Source organism: Hetaerina americana, unplaced genomic scaffold (assembly GCF_022747635.1).
Source record: "Hetaerina americana unplaced genomic scaffold, ioHetAmer1.1.p SCAF_2, whole genome shotgun sequence".
NCBI lineage: Eukaryota > Metazoa > Arthropoda > Insecta > Odonata > Calopterygidae > Hetaerina > Hetaerina americana.
In genome coordinates, this window is record NW_027286763.1 from 14,737,339 (window position 1) to 14,756,084 (window position 18,746).

The window sequence follows — 18,746 nt, forward strand, 5'->3', positions numbered from 1 at the left end:
CAACGCGCAGAGAGCATTAATCTCCTGAATTCATTATTGATTCCGCAAAAAAACAAAGGCGCTCATTACTGAAGGTCATAAGTAAACTGCGTCAGTACTACATAGTCATGACTCTAAGTTAACAACTCAACCCATACTCAACCCCTCATTGTAATATTTTACGACTACTTTATCTCATATTTGTTTTCTCTGAATCATTCTTAACATTATTTCCTGCAGATGAATGTTCAATGATCCATAATTTTCCAAATTCCAGGAAAATTATGAGGTTTTTTAGGCAGCAAGAACTAAGTTTAACATTCTTCGACCCGTCAAATATCCATATTTTCCGGGCGACTTGCTTCATCTCGGGTGTAGAAACTTCCCATACTCCGAGAATTCCATTTGAAAATATTTGCAGGGGAAAAATTAAGAGTTAACATCCTTTTAGTCAAATATCATCTCACATCCCGGTTCCGTCTCTTCTATCATCTCATCGCGTTGGCAAATGAATGCAGTGAAATTGGGATACTAGGAATTCAGAGTAAATCCCTACGCTTATTTTGATTCGATTTTTTTTAATTCTTCTTTTCAAAATTTTATTTATTTCCGGTGGTGATTTTGCTTAACGTCGTAACCTGGAATCTTTAATTTAGGGCTATCTTGCAAAATTGTACATATTCATTTTGGGCTACATTTTCGAATCAACTTGCAGGTTGAACCTAATCGCATTGGATATCCGTTTGACATTATTTCAATAAGCGCGGTTATTTTTTCTCGCGGGATATTCCGCTTACGATACATTGGGGCTATAGGGTTTAGGGAAATAGCGCTGTAAATAGCAGGAACGACAACATAGCAAACAAGAGTGTGTTTACTCAGAATCTTTATGCTAATTTAAAGCTTTAATAAAAGTAGGTAAATTGCTGAACTTGTTTTCCCGTCTATTCGTTTTTCTTATCGAATTGTGAGGAATACAAGTTTATGAATCTCTCTATTTTGTAACGCTTACGGGAATAAATGGTTCGGCATGCCAGTATCTACGGTTATTGACACATCGTGGTTTTCATAATGCATTGGCGTGACATCACTTGGCTGTTTGGAAGTATTAAGTTGAACTGCGAATAAAACATAGGCATTATTTAAACTAAAATCCCATTAACCTCTACTAAAATTCTGTTTATTATGAACTGGAAACATTTCAATTGAGATGCAAATGCAAAGTATGGCGAAAAAAAGTTTTAAATGTTGAGCTTTTATGAAATAGCTGTTTTTCAAATGCATATTTATATCTTCGGGCATAAAACTCGGTGCATAAAACTTCAGTGATCATTAATTTTTCCTGGCCGGATCGTGACAGTCATGGGTTCTGGTGAAAATTTTCTTCTCGGTAAATCCAACTGCTTCAAGCTTCACCTCGTGGAAGTTTTAAATGTTGATATCAAAATGCAGACACAGTTTTACTTTCCTGCTGCTGTTTTTTAATGTGATATGTTTCATTGTTTACGTCATTATAATGTGTGTCTGATGATGATTTCACACGATGGCACGCGTGATGACGCCAATAAGCATCTGTAAAGTATTACTGTAGCTGTGTTTTAATATAAACCCTTCGTGATTCTTACATTTGTAGCGAGACTCCTGGCCGTCAAGTATTTTATTCAATCCAGTGCGCATTAAAGATATGAAAAATTAAACTGGAGGTTGGAGAAGTACTGTGGGAGAAACAAAAATTTGAAACTCATTTCTTACACGTTTTCATGGAGAAAGAAGGTAAAAGGTCATTTGGATGGAAAGAGAGGCAAATTACAAAATATATTTGAAAAAGCAGAAGAATGTTAAAGAATTTTTTTTAACGCGAAGATAAGTGAGACCTAGGAGTAAGATGGAAATGCTTTCAGGTGGATTGCGGTGAAAAAATCCGACTTGGTGACAATAGTTTCCGGGAGCAAGGAATGGTGGGGAATATCGAGGTGTAAAGAAGATGAGGTCACTGGACGGCAGGAAAGACTAAGTTGGAGTGTTATCATGTACAGAGAAGTTGGCAGAGCATAACACCTTAATCACCGCTACAGGAAAACATATCGCTTTCCCCATTCATGTTAAAAAAAAATTCATTCCGTGAAAGAATTGGTACGAAACACGGAAAGAAAAAATTGAGTATTTCCTCGCGTGATGTGGTGGAATTGGAACATTATAAAGAAAGGATAGCAACAATTTTCCACTAGGTAAGTGCAGGTAGGACCCGAAGATGATGTAATGCATCGAAACCCGGTCGTACTTCAAAAACTTATCTAAAAAATTTAGAATAAGCGAAAAGTTTCAATATCAAGGGAAGTTTACCCAATACCTTAAGCAGTGCTGCATCGTGTTTATATTTAGAAACTGCATAAATATATTGCAAATGTAATAAGTCTATTCATAAGATTATGCTTTAATATATTTTCCAGAGCTTCCATTATTTGAATGATCTCACCTACATATCCCCTCAAACCACCACAAGGGCGTGTGGCGGGGGGTTTTAGCTCACCACGCGTAAAAGAGACTAAAATCGCATGCAAAACCAACTAATTCATGCCAATCAACACCCATAGAAGCTTATATATTCATGCAAAAACCATTTTAACCCACACGCATGCAAATGCATACACTACCATGCACATGCACCTACGAATATACCTTATGTCTCCGCAGCGTTTAATCTTGTCCTGACTTGTAATCGAATGTCGTTACTATTAGTTACTTCTACTAGTAATACTACTAGCTTTGTTACTATTGGTACTATATATTTTGATTTTTTACTATTATTATTCCTGATTGTCCGGAGAAAGAACGAGTATTGGTATCTATCTGTACTGTAATCTATCTCCCTTATCCTATCTGTTGGTGTGACCTACCTAAATAGTGTGGGACCATGAAAATTTGTTTCGTGGAATTGTTAAGCTCGTTTTTTCTGGACCTTTATAAAAGTCTGTCTCGCTTGTTCTTTTCGCATCTCAAGAGGCTCCCAACCTAATTCATCTAAAAGGCCTGTCCAATCTCAAAAGTCTGTATCATACAATTTCCTTGTATGTTCTCAATATATATTTGCATTTTACCTTTTTTTAAATCCAAATTATATAGAAACATAATGTTATCAATTTTAAGCAGGCACATTTCACCTATAAAATATACCCGTTGTGTCCACCTCGCCCAGAACACTTTGCCGTTTTAATTATTCTCAATGCGAGGAATCCTAAAAGGGCATCACGTCCACTCAAATATCTTTTTTGTGAGCTACGCTTTGAATTTCGCGAGGCAAGAGTCTGGTGCTGGGTGCATCTCTCTCTCTCCCGCATTGCTTCTATTCTTATAACGGGCGATTACCGGTTCACGTCGGAGAAGATCGATCTTCCCGTCCAAAACTTGTTTAAATGCGATGCAACACGCTCAAAAGTTACAACGAGTGCTTGTTTTGGAATTGAGGGCGGATGCCTGCTGCTTTGATGCTGGGATGAAGTTTCCATAAGGAGATTAACCCGTCCTCGGTATAATGCAAAAACCAAAAATAATTTGGAAGTCGACTGCATACGAGATCGCTTGCCTCCCGCGCAGGCGTCACGACTCAGTCCGACGGGCGGCGTTCGCTCGCAAACTATTCACGGTGCACCGGCAAAAGCCTCCACTCATCTGAGCCATAAATGAATGTTTCAGCCCCCGGATGGGGGAAGGAGGGTTGGAGGGGCTGGAGGTCGTGATTCCACGCGACAAAGGCAAACCTCGCGGTCGTTAAAACCCCATTCGCAGCGTGAACCTTTAATCGTCGTGGCCCAGAGGGAAACCTCGAGAGCGGATGGATTCTGCGCCCCCGCACACACACACTTCCCCAATTTAGGTGTGCATGTTGATGTGTAAAAATATCTTCGAAATGAAACGCTCTTCGGCGACGCACAAATATATAAAAACACATATGTAGATTTTTAAACCATGGAGACACAATGAAAAGGCACTCACAATATGTTGTTTTGACGTTTCGACGGCTCGGCCATCGTCACAGGTATACATTTATATATATATATATATATATATATATATATATATATATATATATATATATATATATATATATATATATAGGTAATCTACCGGTTAAGGTAGGTTTTGGTTGGGCACAACAACCAAATAAATATTTTGTTCCTCCTAGAAGACAACCCAACATCCTACTCTACAACAAGTCCCTCTTCATCTCTGTGTACTTGAGTAAGGATATTAAGAAAGGGCGCGCTAAAACTTTGATATGGAGCGTGGTTATGTACGGCGCGGAAACATCGTCCCTGAGGCAGGATTATAAAAGTAGATTGGAGGCTTCTGAAATGTGGGTGTGCAGAAGGATGAAGACGGTAAAATGGAGGGAAATGAAAACAAACGAGGAAGTGCTAGGCATGGTGAGGAAGGAGAGGAGCTTGTAGGGGGAAATCATGAAGAAGAATTGAGGGAGAATGTTACGCAAACGAGGAAAGGGCAGGATTAGAATATGGATATTGGATGGTATGAAGGGAGGAAGGAAGGATACGGAGATGAAGAGATTCTTGTTGTAGAGTAGGAAGTTAGGTTGTGTTTTGTTAGGAGAAACAAAATATTTTTTTGATATTGGTGTCAATCCAAAATCTACCTTAACCGGTAGATTTCCTAATTACACACACACACACACATTTATATTGCGTGTGTGTGTGAGTGTGAGTGATTATATATATATATATATATATATATATATATATATATATATATATATATAATACATACATGATAATAAATTTATATATATACGTATATGTATATATATATATATATATATATATACATATATATATATATATTTATATTTATGTATGCGTGTGTGTGCGATTGACTCCATATTCAAGTAATTCCTTGGGATGTTCCATGGCGTCTGCAGAAGTCGAGAGGGTGGCTTCTATGGCTTTTCCAAGACGGGCAGTGCTTGGACGTCGTCAGGGGTTCACCATCCCCTCTTAAACGTCTTCCCTCCTTCCCATCTCTTTCTCCTCGCCTTTTCTGTTTCTCTGTTTTCAATCTAATGACGCACTCCAGAAAAAAAACAATATGTTCGCCAGATGGCATTCATCGCGCACCAGTGAACAAATCATGAACTGTGTACCGAAAATATTCGACTTTTCATGTTAAATTTTATCAAGCCAATTAATGAAAGTAGTAGATTTGCCCGAGTGAAGATATTAGGAGAAGTCAAAATTTGCTCATTCTTCCTTCGTACAGTTGGTGGGAATATTTCAAGGATTGTGGGCACGAACGCGTATGCACTGAATCAAATAATAAATAAACAAAATTCGAAGACGGTCAAATCAAAGATGGAATACGGTATGGAAAAATATCAAAGATGGCTTTAGAATAACTGCTGCTTGAATTGCTATTATCTATAATGGAATCCTCTGGGTTAGGGTATGTTTTCAATGGACCGTAGCTCTAAACACTCTTTTTTTCTCGCAAGTCCTAACATGACAAAATACTTCCATTAATCCCATGCTTCACATTAAAATATCTCGTCTTTGAGCTCTGCTTAATTTCCACTTCTCTCTTCTCTTAATTCCATTGAAATTCCTATTCCTTTCCACCCTCTACCTTGCTTTCCCAGTATTCTCCTTATAGCATATTATCGTCTTCAGCATCCCTTTACCTCTCAGTATCTACTGCATCCACTTATCCTGCCTATTTCCAATCTCTTCTTACAGCCGCCTCTCTTTTCCTATCATGCCCGGGCTCTGTCATTTATTTTCCTTTACGTCCATTTTTTTACCTCATTCTTCTTCCCATCCATATTTCAAAGACCAATTAATGCCAATCCCCTCGACTCAATTACCAATTTACCAAGCCACATAAACCCACGCTCCATAGTAAGATTTTCATAAGTCTTCTCTTTAAATCTTCAAATAAGGTTATCTTTTTATTTAAGGTGCCACGCCATCAACTCTTCTCTTTGTATTTTTATTTAAGGTGCCACTCATCCACTCACCTCTTTGTAAGCGCTTTTATGATGGCATTTAATAAGATGTGCTAGGAATAAAAATAAAACCCAAGTCAACAATGATTCATTTAATTATTTCATTAATTTACTATAAAGCTACTTAGTATGTAGTGTAATATGTATGTGGTATAAAGCTACTTAATACTACGTATATGACTATTTAAACTGATAAATCTGACTAGGGAATGTGAGACATTTAATAAATGATGATAAAGTTATTTAATGTGAGCAGTTATAAATACGAGATAATTATGAAATTATTCTAAAATAAGATAATTGGATCGTATTAAGAAACGAAAAAAGATGCGATGATCTAAAGTTATTCATTGCTTACTTTACCTCAAGGAGAGGAGAATACTCGTTTATAATGAATTTATAAATCATTTTTGGAAATAGCATATTGAAGATTTACCCAAGCTAAAGTAATTCGGAAAATACAGTGTATTTACATGTCTAAAATGTGACCATTTAATTGAGTGAGACAACTGAAAATCCGCCGTTCGCAAAAATGGAAATCTATTCTAGTAATTTCTTTTTAGTTAAGGAATGTAAGGCGATGGCGTAGATAATATTCCAACAGGACTCTAATAAGTTCAAGTAATGAAAATGTGACATTTTCCTCATAGTCTGTTGGGGCTTATAACATTTTTCTGATAGAATAAATTACGTTTATAGAAAAATGATGACGCATTATCAGCTGAATATCCTCATACATCTGCTATTTCATTCCTGCAATCTACGTTTAAAACAATGTGTTTCATCAAACTACGTAATTGATGTGTAAATATCTTAGGAAATAAATGGTACCCTTCTTAAATTGAATGAATATAATATTTTAAAATTGAGTCAAATTCAATTTAAAAAATTTGCATGTGGCATTAATTATTTAATGATGCGAAAATACCTTTAAACTTGTTAATTAATTAAAACCGATTTAAAATGTTAAATATGCACTGTCGCGAATTGGATAATTAATATTCGAGCAAGGTAATCACCTTTTTAGATTAAATTAATTTTTTGACATCGCATTAAGGGTCCCGATCTGCTTAGCTAATATCGATAATGCCGCGAGTATTTCATACACGCAAAATGATCCCGAATCGAGGATGCAAGCGCTATTGATGGAGGCGCCATTTATTTTACTACATGTACCCAGGTGTCAATCATTATGTAATAGTCTCGGTGGCATACCTATCTAGGAGGGGTTATCGTAAAGATTTAGTTATTACTAAAATATAACGGAGAAAAAGCTTAATTTTTATTTGCTTTCCGTAATACTTTTCTGTATAGCCCAGAGTTATATGATTTTCCCAACGTTCATTGACTTCGAAGGCCGTCATTGTAGAGCAGCAGATTACTTCGAAAACCATGGTTTCACCTCTTGAATGAAAAGTGCTTCCGTTTCTTGCTCATTTCTTTGGTCTCAGGATCATATTGTTAGACCAAGAACCATCGATTGTTTCCAGGCGACCAAAAAGATCTTCGCCTGGCTACAAATGAGTCAACATCTCCTTTTACAGGTTGTGCTGTGTTTGCTTCTGAAAAAGTGTGACTAGTTGAGGAAACCAGCGTGCTGACACCTTTGACATGTGCAGTTCTTCATGAATAATTTGCCACACACTGCCGTAACTAAGATCAGTCTCATTCATGATGGGGATCGGGTTGGTGCGGTGGCTAACGTACTGGCTTCCCACCCAGGGGGCTCCGGTTACAAATCCCAGCGACAGTATATCTTTTTCGGTGGTACCTCGATTCCCTTTCTCTACAGAGCCTTGCGCAAAGAAGGCCGATCTCTCGCCTCTCTTCAGGAGCCAGGCGAGTTATCATTCCGTGTTTTGGTTTCTTCCAGCCCCCCAATCTATGGCCCATTCCAATCTGTCAATCTCTTCTTTCCCTCATGTTCCTCCATGCGAGTATTCCATCATTTGCTTATCGTAGTTCATGATCTGCCTTTTCCTGAAATTATCCCCCCCTCTGTTTTCCTTCAATTGTGATCTCACGGTCTGACCTCGGCACGTTCCGAGTTTCCCATTTTCTCTCGTAAAAGTGTCCTCCGGAGGCTTCTCTTGTCACCCACTCACTCTTCCAAGCACGTTCTTATACATTTAATTTCTCTGGTCTTTACCTTTGATCTTCAGTATTCTTCTTTAAAACCACATTTCCAACGCCTCCGATCTTTTTTCTCTGCTATTTCTATCGTCCAAGTCTCACATTCTTAGAAAGCAAAAATCCATGCAAAAATTTTAATGGATTACTTACGTTGACGAATTGCGGGTATGATTACTTCGTTTGTATGATATTAAAACTAATTTTCCTTGCCTAAAGTTATGAGAATAATTCCTGGACGCACCTGCCTACCCTTGGCGTTAATAATAAGAAAAATCTCAACCTGACTGAGATATATCACCTTGAGTCTCTTGTGAAGTGATCCGATACCCACTACTTCTCGTTATTTCTATCAATTATACTATTAGTTTATTCTGCTAACCCAGACAAAAAGGTCTGAGGCATTTTGGAGTGAATGTCCTCCCTTTGTAGTCAACTAATAGATTTTTTCGAATTATTAGAATTCAAGTCACTTCTTTTATGTTTGGCATTATTTTCTAAAACTAATCCAATTATCACCAACTATTAAATATAAGACACCCATCGCTGAAAGGGGGTACCAGAGTGGTCGTAGATGATGCCCGTTGTGCCTCCCCGACTACCAAGCGGCTTTTGCAGTAACTGCTTTGATTGATTGAATTTCGCCTCCGTTGCCTTCCGCTTAGTGTTTTACGGAAGCTGCATTCGCGCGCGGCCCGCTCCGATAAATAAACCACCCGCGTGCCCTTGCACGCGGCGGCATCGGCGGGCGCACCTGCCCTAAAACAATTGATTACGGCTCTGCGTTCGATCTGGAGCAACAGTGATTGGCAGTCCAAGCGTTGCGAACCCGATCAAGTGCTGCACAAACAGGGATTATTGGTCCCCCTTGTTTCCAGATTGGATCAAAGTCCCTCCCACGGGAATCGATTATCTCGTAAGGGGGAGGGAGTAATTCCGTCGGTGAGAGGGAAGCAATCGTAGAGGGGAGGTGTGGGGGGGGGGAGCGACCCCCTCCCCCCCATTCGCGCCTCCTCTTTCCATCAATCTTCGCGCATTGGCCGACTCAATTTCGTCCCTCATTTCCCTACAAATTGCCGCCTTGTCCCTCCTCCGCCCTCTCCTCCTCCTCCTTTCCCCCCCCTCACTCCACCCCTCCCCCCTTACCTCTCGCACCACTCCGACTTTTAATCCCCGTGGCTCCGAATATCGATTAGTCGTAAACCCGCCAATCTGTGACCTTCCCGAACGTGCACCGGCGCCCTCCCGAAACGAGGCTACGACGCTCAGGTGTGGGGGCTGGGGGCGGAGGCGTTGGAGAAGGGCGGTGGGGGAGGGCAGGGAAGATTCTGGTGATGGTGCCCCGACAACTGACGATGACCCCTTCCTGCCCCAATCATACCCGCGACATCATTCATTCCCCCTCCTCCCCTCTACCCGGCTTCCGCCGAATTCGTGGCCGCGCGGTGAAAGAATACTCTTACCATAATTAATTTGGGAGGGATATAACGGTCGTTAGGTCGACTCGGTGGTGAGCTCACGAGTCCTTTGTGTCCTATCATTCGCGTGTCCGCATATCCGACATCGCGTCGCTCGCCCGTCGGAATTATGGCCGGATAAATAATCCGGGGGATCGCGAGTGCTAAGTGGGCAACTGAAGGCGATAAAGTGAATCAAGCCGGAGGCCCGTCGGTCAGCCCGTCGAAACAAAAAATCCCGACCTACATATGGGGCTACACCCACCGCAATTTAATGGATGGACCAAAAGTGCAGGTGTTTCCTCTTTGGGTGACACCCCCCTTGTAGAGTGGAAAACCGTCGTCCTAGAAAACTCATGGTGTCGTGTTGCCTTAGCGGCCATTCTTCATGACTACAATTAGTGCGCGGGCACCTTCTGAAAGCAGCATTAGTACATCATTACTCGAGTTTTCGTTAAGGCCCGTCAAAATTGCACGTGAAAACTTAGCGTAGGGTACGCTACGAACTTAATTTGGAGTCGAATACATGAGTGCAGACGGGCCTATTCGCATTACGACTTTGAGGACTAAATGAAAGATGGCCTGTGCTGATTTAATGAGTCGTAGTCAGTCGTTAATTATCCCAGTCAAGAGTGAGAACGGGTTTGGTACTCCATTCACGTTCAATCTCTGATAAACAATGTAAAGAGTTCACGAGTAGCAGAAACATTAGAGGATAAACAGTTCAAGAGCAACAGAAAAAATGGGTGAATGTCCACAAATCTTCTACATCTATTTAAAATATTAACATGATGTTTTCACATTCCGGCAGCAGATTCAACTCAAATACTCAAGCAATAAACTCAGTGCTCCTATTGTTCGACGGGAGATAAGATAAAAACGAGCTGATTGGCTGAGCTTGAAGATATTAAGTCATTGTGAACGATCCAAGAACTTACAAATGGCGTAGTTTAAGGCGTGGTATGGTGGAATTCGAATATAATAATGAAAAAATGATAACGCAGCCTAGGTATTGACCTGTCCGGTTTCGACGTACGACATTATCTTCTGGTATATGTGGTACATCGAAATCGGGCGTGTAGAAATCAATAGCTATTGGAAAAGTGTTATCATATGGACATTATTAAGTTGAGCTTAAATGAAGTCTTATGTGATTCCTAAAAGTCATACATTAAGCGGTAGTTGGCCTCTGGAGTAATGTGATATGTTCTAGTCATCTCTTAAGTCATTGCTAATTCTGTTACTACTGTGCTGTTCCTTTTTAATGGCGATAATTATACCATTCAGAAGGAATCCAAGTGCCAACTGTATTAGATATTTAATAAGATATTAAATAATGCCCAACTGCTCGTAACGGTGAAATAATTGTGTATTTAGATTTGAAAATCACATGATTGTATCGAAAGAAACCATCTTATGATACGGACGACAATTATGAAGTAAAATATTAGGTGATGGATTGAATCCTCCAACAAATTTTATCTTAGGTTTGTATAATCCAAATATTTCCCGAAATCTGTGTTTACCGTTCATCAATTGGTATGCATGAAACTGGAAATGGATGCTTGCATCCGGATTTAAACACCGGACGCGTCTGGTCCTACCAGACATTCTACATATTCTCCTTACAGTCTCCCACAACATCTCTTCCCCTTTCCTTACTGTGTTCCCTCCCCTGAAATTCCATTTAAAAACATCGATTCCGGACTACCGTGCGCTCTCGATGTAGCTTAAGAAGCGTGATACGAAGCGACTTTTGGGAGAGGTTTGTTTAGGTAGTTTGATAAAAGTCTCGGATCGAAGCATTTTTAAATATTCAAGAAGTTCTCAGGCGATGGCAGAGTCAGCCATCGAAACGTCGGTGTACTGCAACCTGACCCGGTGGGAAACCCGAGAGAACTTCTTGAATACCATACGCTGGGAAAACCTGAGATCCTTCATCATTTTGAAATACATTTCCAAAGGACGCGAGTGGTATTTGGACCCAATTTCATGATTAAAAGATCAGATTGAAAAGAGAGGGATTTACATGGTCAACTTCAATGGACTGGATTTAAATCGGTAAATTGTGATAAATAAATGAGAAAGAAATAAAATGAGAAAGGGGTATTTATTATTTGACTAGTTTTGGAAGAATTATTTTAGCGGTCACGAAGGGATCATTGATTTCGTCAATGTCGGCTGAAGAGGAAGACAAGCGGGAGACATGGCGGAATCGTTGCTGAAGCCACGAGCAGCGGCTTCGTGTCTGGAATAAGGGTATAATTCCTATTCACTAAGGGTGACGTCGGAGCAGGGCACTTCTCAGTTCTAAATGTTCTTAAAACAGTCTTCCTTGTAAAATTACTCTTTCGAATTTGCAAACTCTAATATAGGCAAGTATCAACCGTTATCCATTTATTACCATTAACTGACTCCGTGTGGGCAAATCTTCGCCAGGGCCAGTTACTGACTTGTAGATTTGAGAAACGGGCTCCCAAGTGGCGAGATTCGAACGACAGTGCAAAGGCGAACAAAGACCTCGGGAGTTGTTCGTGGTTACACCTGGCATGTCCATGGTTCCCTAGCGAGGATTATTTCCCTTGATGCTCCCGACTCAGCTTCCGGGGGGGGGGGGGGACAACCAATTCGGCCGTTAAGGGATCGGCGAAGAGGAAGCTCGCTCGGGGGCGCCACCTCGAAACAGGTCACCGGGGGGAGGAAGAGTAACGAGGACCCATGCCCCCCAAGGGTTTTGCGGAAGAGGCAGGCCTTTTTTCCGCCCCGTGTTCTCTCCAGAGGGAAGGCAGTGAGAGTAGGAGGAAGTTACCCTTCCCCCGGAAAAAAGGCGTGGGTGGGAAAAACCCATTTTTCCGGCCAGAAAAGGCATCCCGGGGAGATAAGTGTTTATTTTCTTTTTCTCTCTCATCCTCCCGTCACCCTTCCCTCCCCCGCCTCCCCGCTCCCGCCATATCACGCCAGGCGTAAATCACAACCCGCCCCTGTCATTTCTCCTGCCCCTTTTTCTTTTTTCCTTTACATATAGGTGCGTGGTGTATCACTCGTGGAGTCCTAGGGTCCAGGGCCGTCGCTGCAACAGCCGCGGTTGGCGCCTCTCCCAGTCCCCTTCGTCCCTCCCTCCTCACACACACACCGGGACGACGGATCCCGGCCGCCACGGCGATTCCCTCCCCTTGGTAAACCCTCCCCCCCTTCCAATCCCGTCTCCCTCTGCTCTTCGCTTTGAAAATCACGATCTCTCAGGGGCTCGGCTGAGAGTGGGAGATAAGAATGGGGCAGTCGGAGAAAGAGGCGTAGACCTACGCGAGTAAAAAGAGAACTCTCTCTGGCAATCCCTTGAGCCGCCCCTGGATGAAAGAGCGGGGACGCGTGTGTGTCTATCAATCCATTTCCTACCGTGCGCCTCCAAGTGCGCAGTGCCATTCTCATCCCAGGGTACCCCTGTGAAATAAAAACCGGCTGATCACTGGCTCACGAGAACCACGTCCCGACTTCTCATTACCAGTACTACGGTAAACGAATCCTAGGTATCGATATCACGGCCTTGAACGATATTTCTAGGTATCGCTAAATCGGCACTCATACCTGAATCGAGAATGTCACGCATTTTTGGATGCCAAGGTAAATGCTAATACATACTCTTATGAAATGCTAAAGTAGGAGTAATTTTTCACGTTTCGGTGTTCGTTTGTGTGCTCGGCAAAATCCTTAGGTGAGAGAGATAGGAAGAGCTAAAGGTCACTGAGAGGGGCAAGTATGGTCGGAATATTAATTCACAGCGTTCCTGGTATAACGACGGAGACATTAAAAATGCAATTTGGGTACGCGTGCCCAGGTCAAGAAGCCTAGTTAGTACTACCTTACGATTAGTATTCAGGTCTGAAGTCGTAGGAATAATCCGTGCCTAGGTACTAGTACTTTGGGCATGAATCATACGTTTTGATATTTCCCACAGTCTATGTAGGGGTATCAAATTTCTGGAAATTAGTATTTGACGATTCAGTTGTGTCCGTTACTCATTGCATTTACAATATTGTAGTCACCCTTCCAGAAAAAAATATTCCGGTATGATAATGTAACATTCTAATATATTTATTTAAATATATCTATAAATTTAAATTAAATTCCAGTCAAGCTCTTTTTCAATCTGTATTGATACCATTTCTTGAGCTTGCACTGCATTTAATCGCCAGAGTAATATAGCGTCAACAGTAACAATATTTTGCACTATGTGTGAATTTAAAGAGTAGTTTTTATATCATTTGCGTTTGCGGCTTATGTATGATTAAGAATAATTTAGCAGTAGTCGTCTGGTCAAGGGAGGCTTTTAATGGCCAACCTTTCCTAGCATGCCAGTAAACATCCTAAAACTTATCTATAACGATTTTTATGTTATTTTTGAGCAATTCAAAAATATAATGTTGAGACAAGACTTTTCTAATACATAATAATGCATTAAAAAAACGAAATTTTTTTAATGCTGCGGTCTCGGAAATTATTTTTTTAATGTTTTTTTTTCTCAATACATAACCATTTTTCGACTCTGCCAACTTCCTTCCTCCCTTCATCCCGCCCAACATGCCTGCTCTCTTTTCCTCCCCCTCTGCCTCGCTCAGCCAGTGCGCACGCCTCTATATTTCACAGACTCCAATATTCCATCTCCACTTACCCTGGTCTTCAAATCCACCTTTTACTGCCATCTAAAATACCCCCTAAAAACCACCTTTCCTTTGCCTTCGCCACTCCCCAGCACTTCTTTGATTGTTTTCCATTCTGGAAATTTCATTTTTTGCTCTCTTCTCCACACTCAGAGCTCGAAGGCATCTTATCTGCTTATAGTTTCTCTCACCCCAGCGACCAATATCCCGCGCTATCCAAAACCACGGTCTGTATCTTAGTTCTCCTTTATCTTCTCTTTGCTCCCTCATTTGAAGTGCTCGTCATCAAATCCGTCCTCTTTGCACAAGCTCTTTTCCTATTGCAGTTCTTCTTATATCTACCGAAATCTATTGATCAAATTTGTTTAAAACGCTTCCTATGTTAATTTACTTTGCCGGCCGGCTTTTGTTCATGCCCTCAAGCTTTGCATGGGTATGCGGAGAGGCCTCCCTTCATCTATCAGGTGGCCGATCACCCGAAGAGGGAAAGAAGAAGTATTCGAATGGTGGTCGGCTTACTGATTATTCGTGGCCGGAGCTGCTCTGTCTAATATCCGCCCTCTCATCTCTATATAATGATGAGCACTCGGGAGTCTGCCCCCGGGACGGATTGACTCCGCCCTCCCAGTCACCTCTACCCCCCCTACTTCACCCTAATCCCCCCCACTCTCCTCCCCCTACTTCACCCTAATCCCCCCCACTCTCCTCCCCCTCCCACTCTCCTCCTCCCCCACCCCCATCTTCCCCCCGCCTCTCACCATCTCTTCTTTTAAGTTCATTTTACTCAGCGGAATCCTCCTTAAGTTCGGGGGCGAGCATTGAGCCTTTCTAGATTTGCCTGTCCTAAGTTCGCTTCCTCGGAAGTTAACAAACTACGAAAGATCTCGAAGGGCACAGGTCCCGACCCTAAGGTCGGTTCAATAGTTCAAGGCAGAGTTTGGTCGGTACAGAACGATACGGTGGCGTGGGTAATTCACGAGAAGGGCTGAGATCCCTTCCCAGCGCCGCCGGCGAATCGTCGGGGAAATGTGATGTCCTGGAAATTACATCGCTTGAGGTCACGCCGGGTGCATGTGTAGACATTCCTATTATGACTCATAGTGCTATGAGCTCAATTGACTTTGAATGGGTGCGCATACAGTTTTATGCCTTTAATCCTTTTTCTCAGCTTCAAAGTGTAAGGTTTGTCCCAAAAGTAGTATGACTTATTTTTTCCCGGATAGACGGACGGACGAGATGAGGTTTCTCTGGCTTGGTTCGAGGGAGGGGAGTCTCAGGAAAGGCTGAATGCTGGTGGCAGTTGGCTCCCAGCATTTGTAGAGTGTGGATCGTTCGTTTGCGAAACCTCTGTTACATGACCTCGTCACGCTTCGTCATGAACCGATAATTGGAAAAGCGCCACGCCATCAAATTTTACGTGACATTGGAAAAGAACGGAAAAGAGACTCATGACGTGCTCAAGACAGCTTATGGTAATAACGCCATGGGTAGATCGGATTTTTTTGGGTGGCACAAGGTGTTTCAAGAGGGTAGAGAAGATTTTGAAGACGCTGAACGTTCAGGACGCCCTTCGACCTCAAAAAGTGACGAAAATCTTCCAAGAGTGAAGGTTTTATTGAACATGGATCGCAGATTAAGTGTTTGCACGGTTTCTGATGAACTTGGCATCCCTAAAAGCGATTCACATCTACTTATGACCGAAACTACGTTTGGGACAGACGTGCATTTTCAGTATTTCTCAGTGTTTTTGTTATTCTGAAGTGTTAAAAAATTAATTTCAAATGCATTGTAACAGAAGAAGCAACGTTATATACATCCAGGGAGTTATATTATTTGGTACAACACGTTTTACAGAGACACGGCTTCAAAAGGTAACCAGCCATCATCATCTCGACCTGCTGACGTCGTATCTTGTTGAAAAATGTTCAGCCAAGCGATACAATTCCTTTATACAGGTGTAACGAATTGAAGCCTTAAACCTATAAGTTTATTATACTCACATATTCATCCATTTTTATGTCTACTTAATAGTGAATTCTACTGGGTAATTCTGCCATAAATAATGCGAAAAAGTAGCTTATTTATTACAAAATATTATTTTTTGTTGTGCATTATCCTAAAAGCACGCATGTGGTAGTAAGCCAAATATATTTCATTTATTTCACATTTCTTCGGATGGCATTTTGTGGTACCAAAAGCATTCGTGTGCAATGTTTTATGTCTCAGAACTGCTTGCAGTCAATGTTTTACTGACGGTTGGTCCCTTTTCCCGCAGGTGTACCCTAAGCGAGACATCACCAACATCGTCGAGTCAAGCCATTACCTGAAGGTGCAAAACTGGTGCAGGATTGGACAGAGGAAGAAATGCAAGGGAGAGCCGCGCTGGGTGAAGCCGTTCCGATGCCTGGGTGAGTGAAACGATTGAAATCGGTTGTTTCCCACAAGAATGGGAGAATACGAACCGCGCCCTCGCGGGGGAGGGTGAATGAGTACTGCGGGGAGACAGTTCCCTGAGAGAACAGCTCTGTAGGGAAAAGTTTTCTTTTGGCTCTTTCGCAAATACACGGGTGCATGCCTCACCAGTCTCATGGCTTAAAATTGCTTTCAATCGGTTTAAAGAAATTTTTTCGTGGATTTCCAATCCGATTTCCATGCTTTAAACATATTGAGAATATTATGTATATCCTTTTAAGGGGTTTAGTTATTTTCTTCAGCCCTATTTCCTTTTAAATTCTTGCTCTTCTTTGATAATTTGTTAATGATAACTTATGGGGTTTAAGTTTCCCGTAATTAAACTCTCACTCCTTTAAGATGCTGGTGTGTCATTGTGCCAAGAAGTTTTGAAGTGTCAGGAACAATTGGTTTGTTTCTAAATATATCTTATGTCCATCAATTTATCCGCACTGTTGTTATTATTATTCAATAATCGCACTTGCCCTCTTAGTTGCTGTAGTGATTAGCTCTGTGATCATTCTTTAACTTTCAATAATGATAAAACAGTGAAAGCTGTAAAAACTTCGGTTGGTGAATGAAAAATTACACCTTCTGCCATGTTTTTCTTTTCTTATGACCCCTAAATCCATTGATTTTACCAGCAAATAGGACCTAGTTTATGTAATCGTTTAGTTAGTCATATGCTTATTGGTTTGTTCGCAGGAAATGCCGATTTTTGTCGATGGACAAAGGAATTGTTTAAAGATTAACGACCAACGATTAAGAATTAATTGTTTTCGCAAAAAGGAATCCAAAGAAAATATTAGCGACGCTTCATTGTAATATTTTGGACGAAAAACGATTTCGATCTTAAATGATCTCAAGCCCCTTAGCTATTGGGGTCAGTATTATTTTTATATAAGTGATTTTAATGTTTTTTTTGGCAGCGATTGGATTTTCAGAGCTTCGGGCTTACTATTTCCCCCTGCTGATTTGGAGAGAGGAGGTCAATAAATAAGAAATCATTTCCTCTACAAATTACTTTAGGAAATCGAAGATCTAAAATTCTCTGTGCACAGCTCGAGAAAACTCTTCATAGGCATTAATTTTTCAATCCGTCTGCAAAGGATACAGTTCCTGATACGAGTATTTGTAGGTCACGGTCGTATACTTCCGAAGAGAATGACAAACCGAAGCAAGCTACGATTTTTTAATATGGTCGGAAATTGTTCGGGAAGATTCCTACCAAACGCCGTCTATGTGGGTAAGAGAGAGAGAGACTAAGGCGCCGGGGCCTCTGAATAGGGCAGTACCTTTTTAAAGCTACCAAACGGCACGCTTTGCTCATTTATTTAACCATCTATTCGCGGTAAACACATAGTGCTTTTTTTCTCTTATCCTCCCTAAAAACAGCAGAAATCATTCAATGTATTCTTCCAAGCCTTTTTCTAAGGAGAACGACAGCGAAGGGAAATGAAATATTTTGGAGACTTCTTCCTTGCACCTGTTTTTTGTTTCTTATTGTGTTTTAGCACTTAGTTTAAATCAAATAAATTGTTTCAATTGCTACGAAATTTCCCTAGTGTCAATAGCACGAAACACTGTGGTGAATCAATTGAAGAATCTCGTGAATTATACATATCCTAAATTACAAGTACATATTTCACTTCCTATGTCATAAAAAGACTTGAATTTCATTGAAACACCCACTGATGACCCTTGGGCAGGTCATTGTCAGTATTACCCCACTGACAGCGAGAAACACCATGGGAGCGCTAGACACATTGAATGCAATTATTCTCTGACAGGTTTTATCCCATAATTGGCCGACATTAATGATTAACATTCCAAGGCAGCTTGTCTCCATATACGCAAAGATGGCGTCTCCCATCAATTGATGTCAAAATTTTAATTCTTTCGTGATGACGGGATTTTTATAAAAATTGTATCATTTATTCCATGAGCTATTTCGTATTCGTTTATCATGCATAGGCATCGTACAAATGATGAAATAAGACCCGTTGCAATTTGAAGTCGCAGAATAGATATTTAAAAACCGTATTAGCAAGGGTATCT

At 41.0% G+C, this 18,746-nt stretch overlaps 1 protein-coding gene across 2 annotated transcripts in view; it reads left to right on the forward strand.

Moving 5' to 3' along the window:
• Appl (amyloid-beta-like protein) overlaps positions 1-18,746 on the forward strand; it is a 408,236-nt gene that overhangs the window by 311,232 nt on the left and 78,258 nt on the right. For both annotated transcript variants that reach the window (XM_071585263.1, XM_071585264.1), the window contains exon 3: positions 16,513-16,645. In XM_071585263.1, coding sequence (XP_071441364.1) covers positions 16,513-16,645 — 133 coding nt within the window. The remainder of the gene's footprint in view (positions 1-16,512; positions 16,646-18,746) is intronic.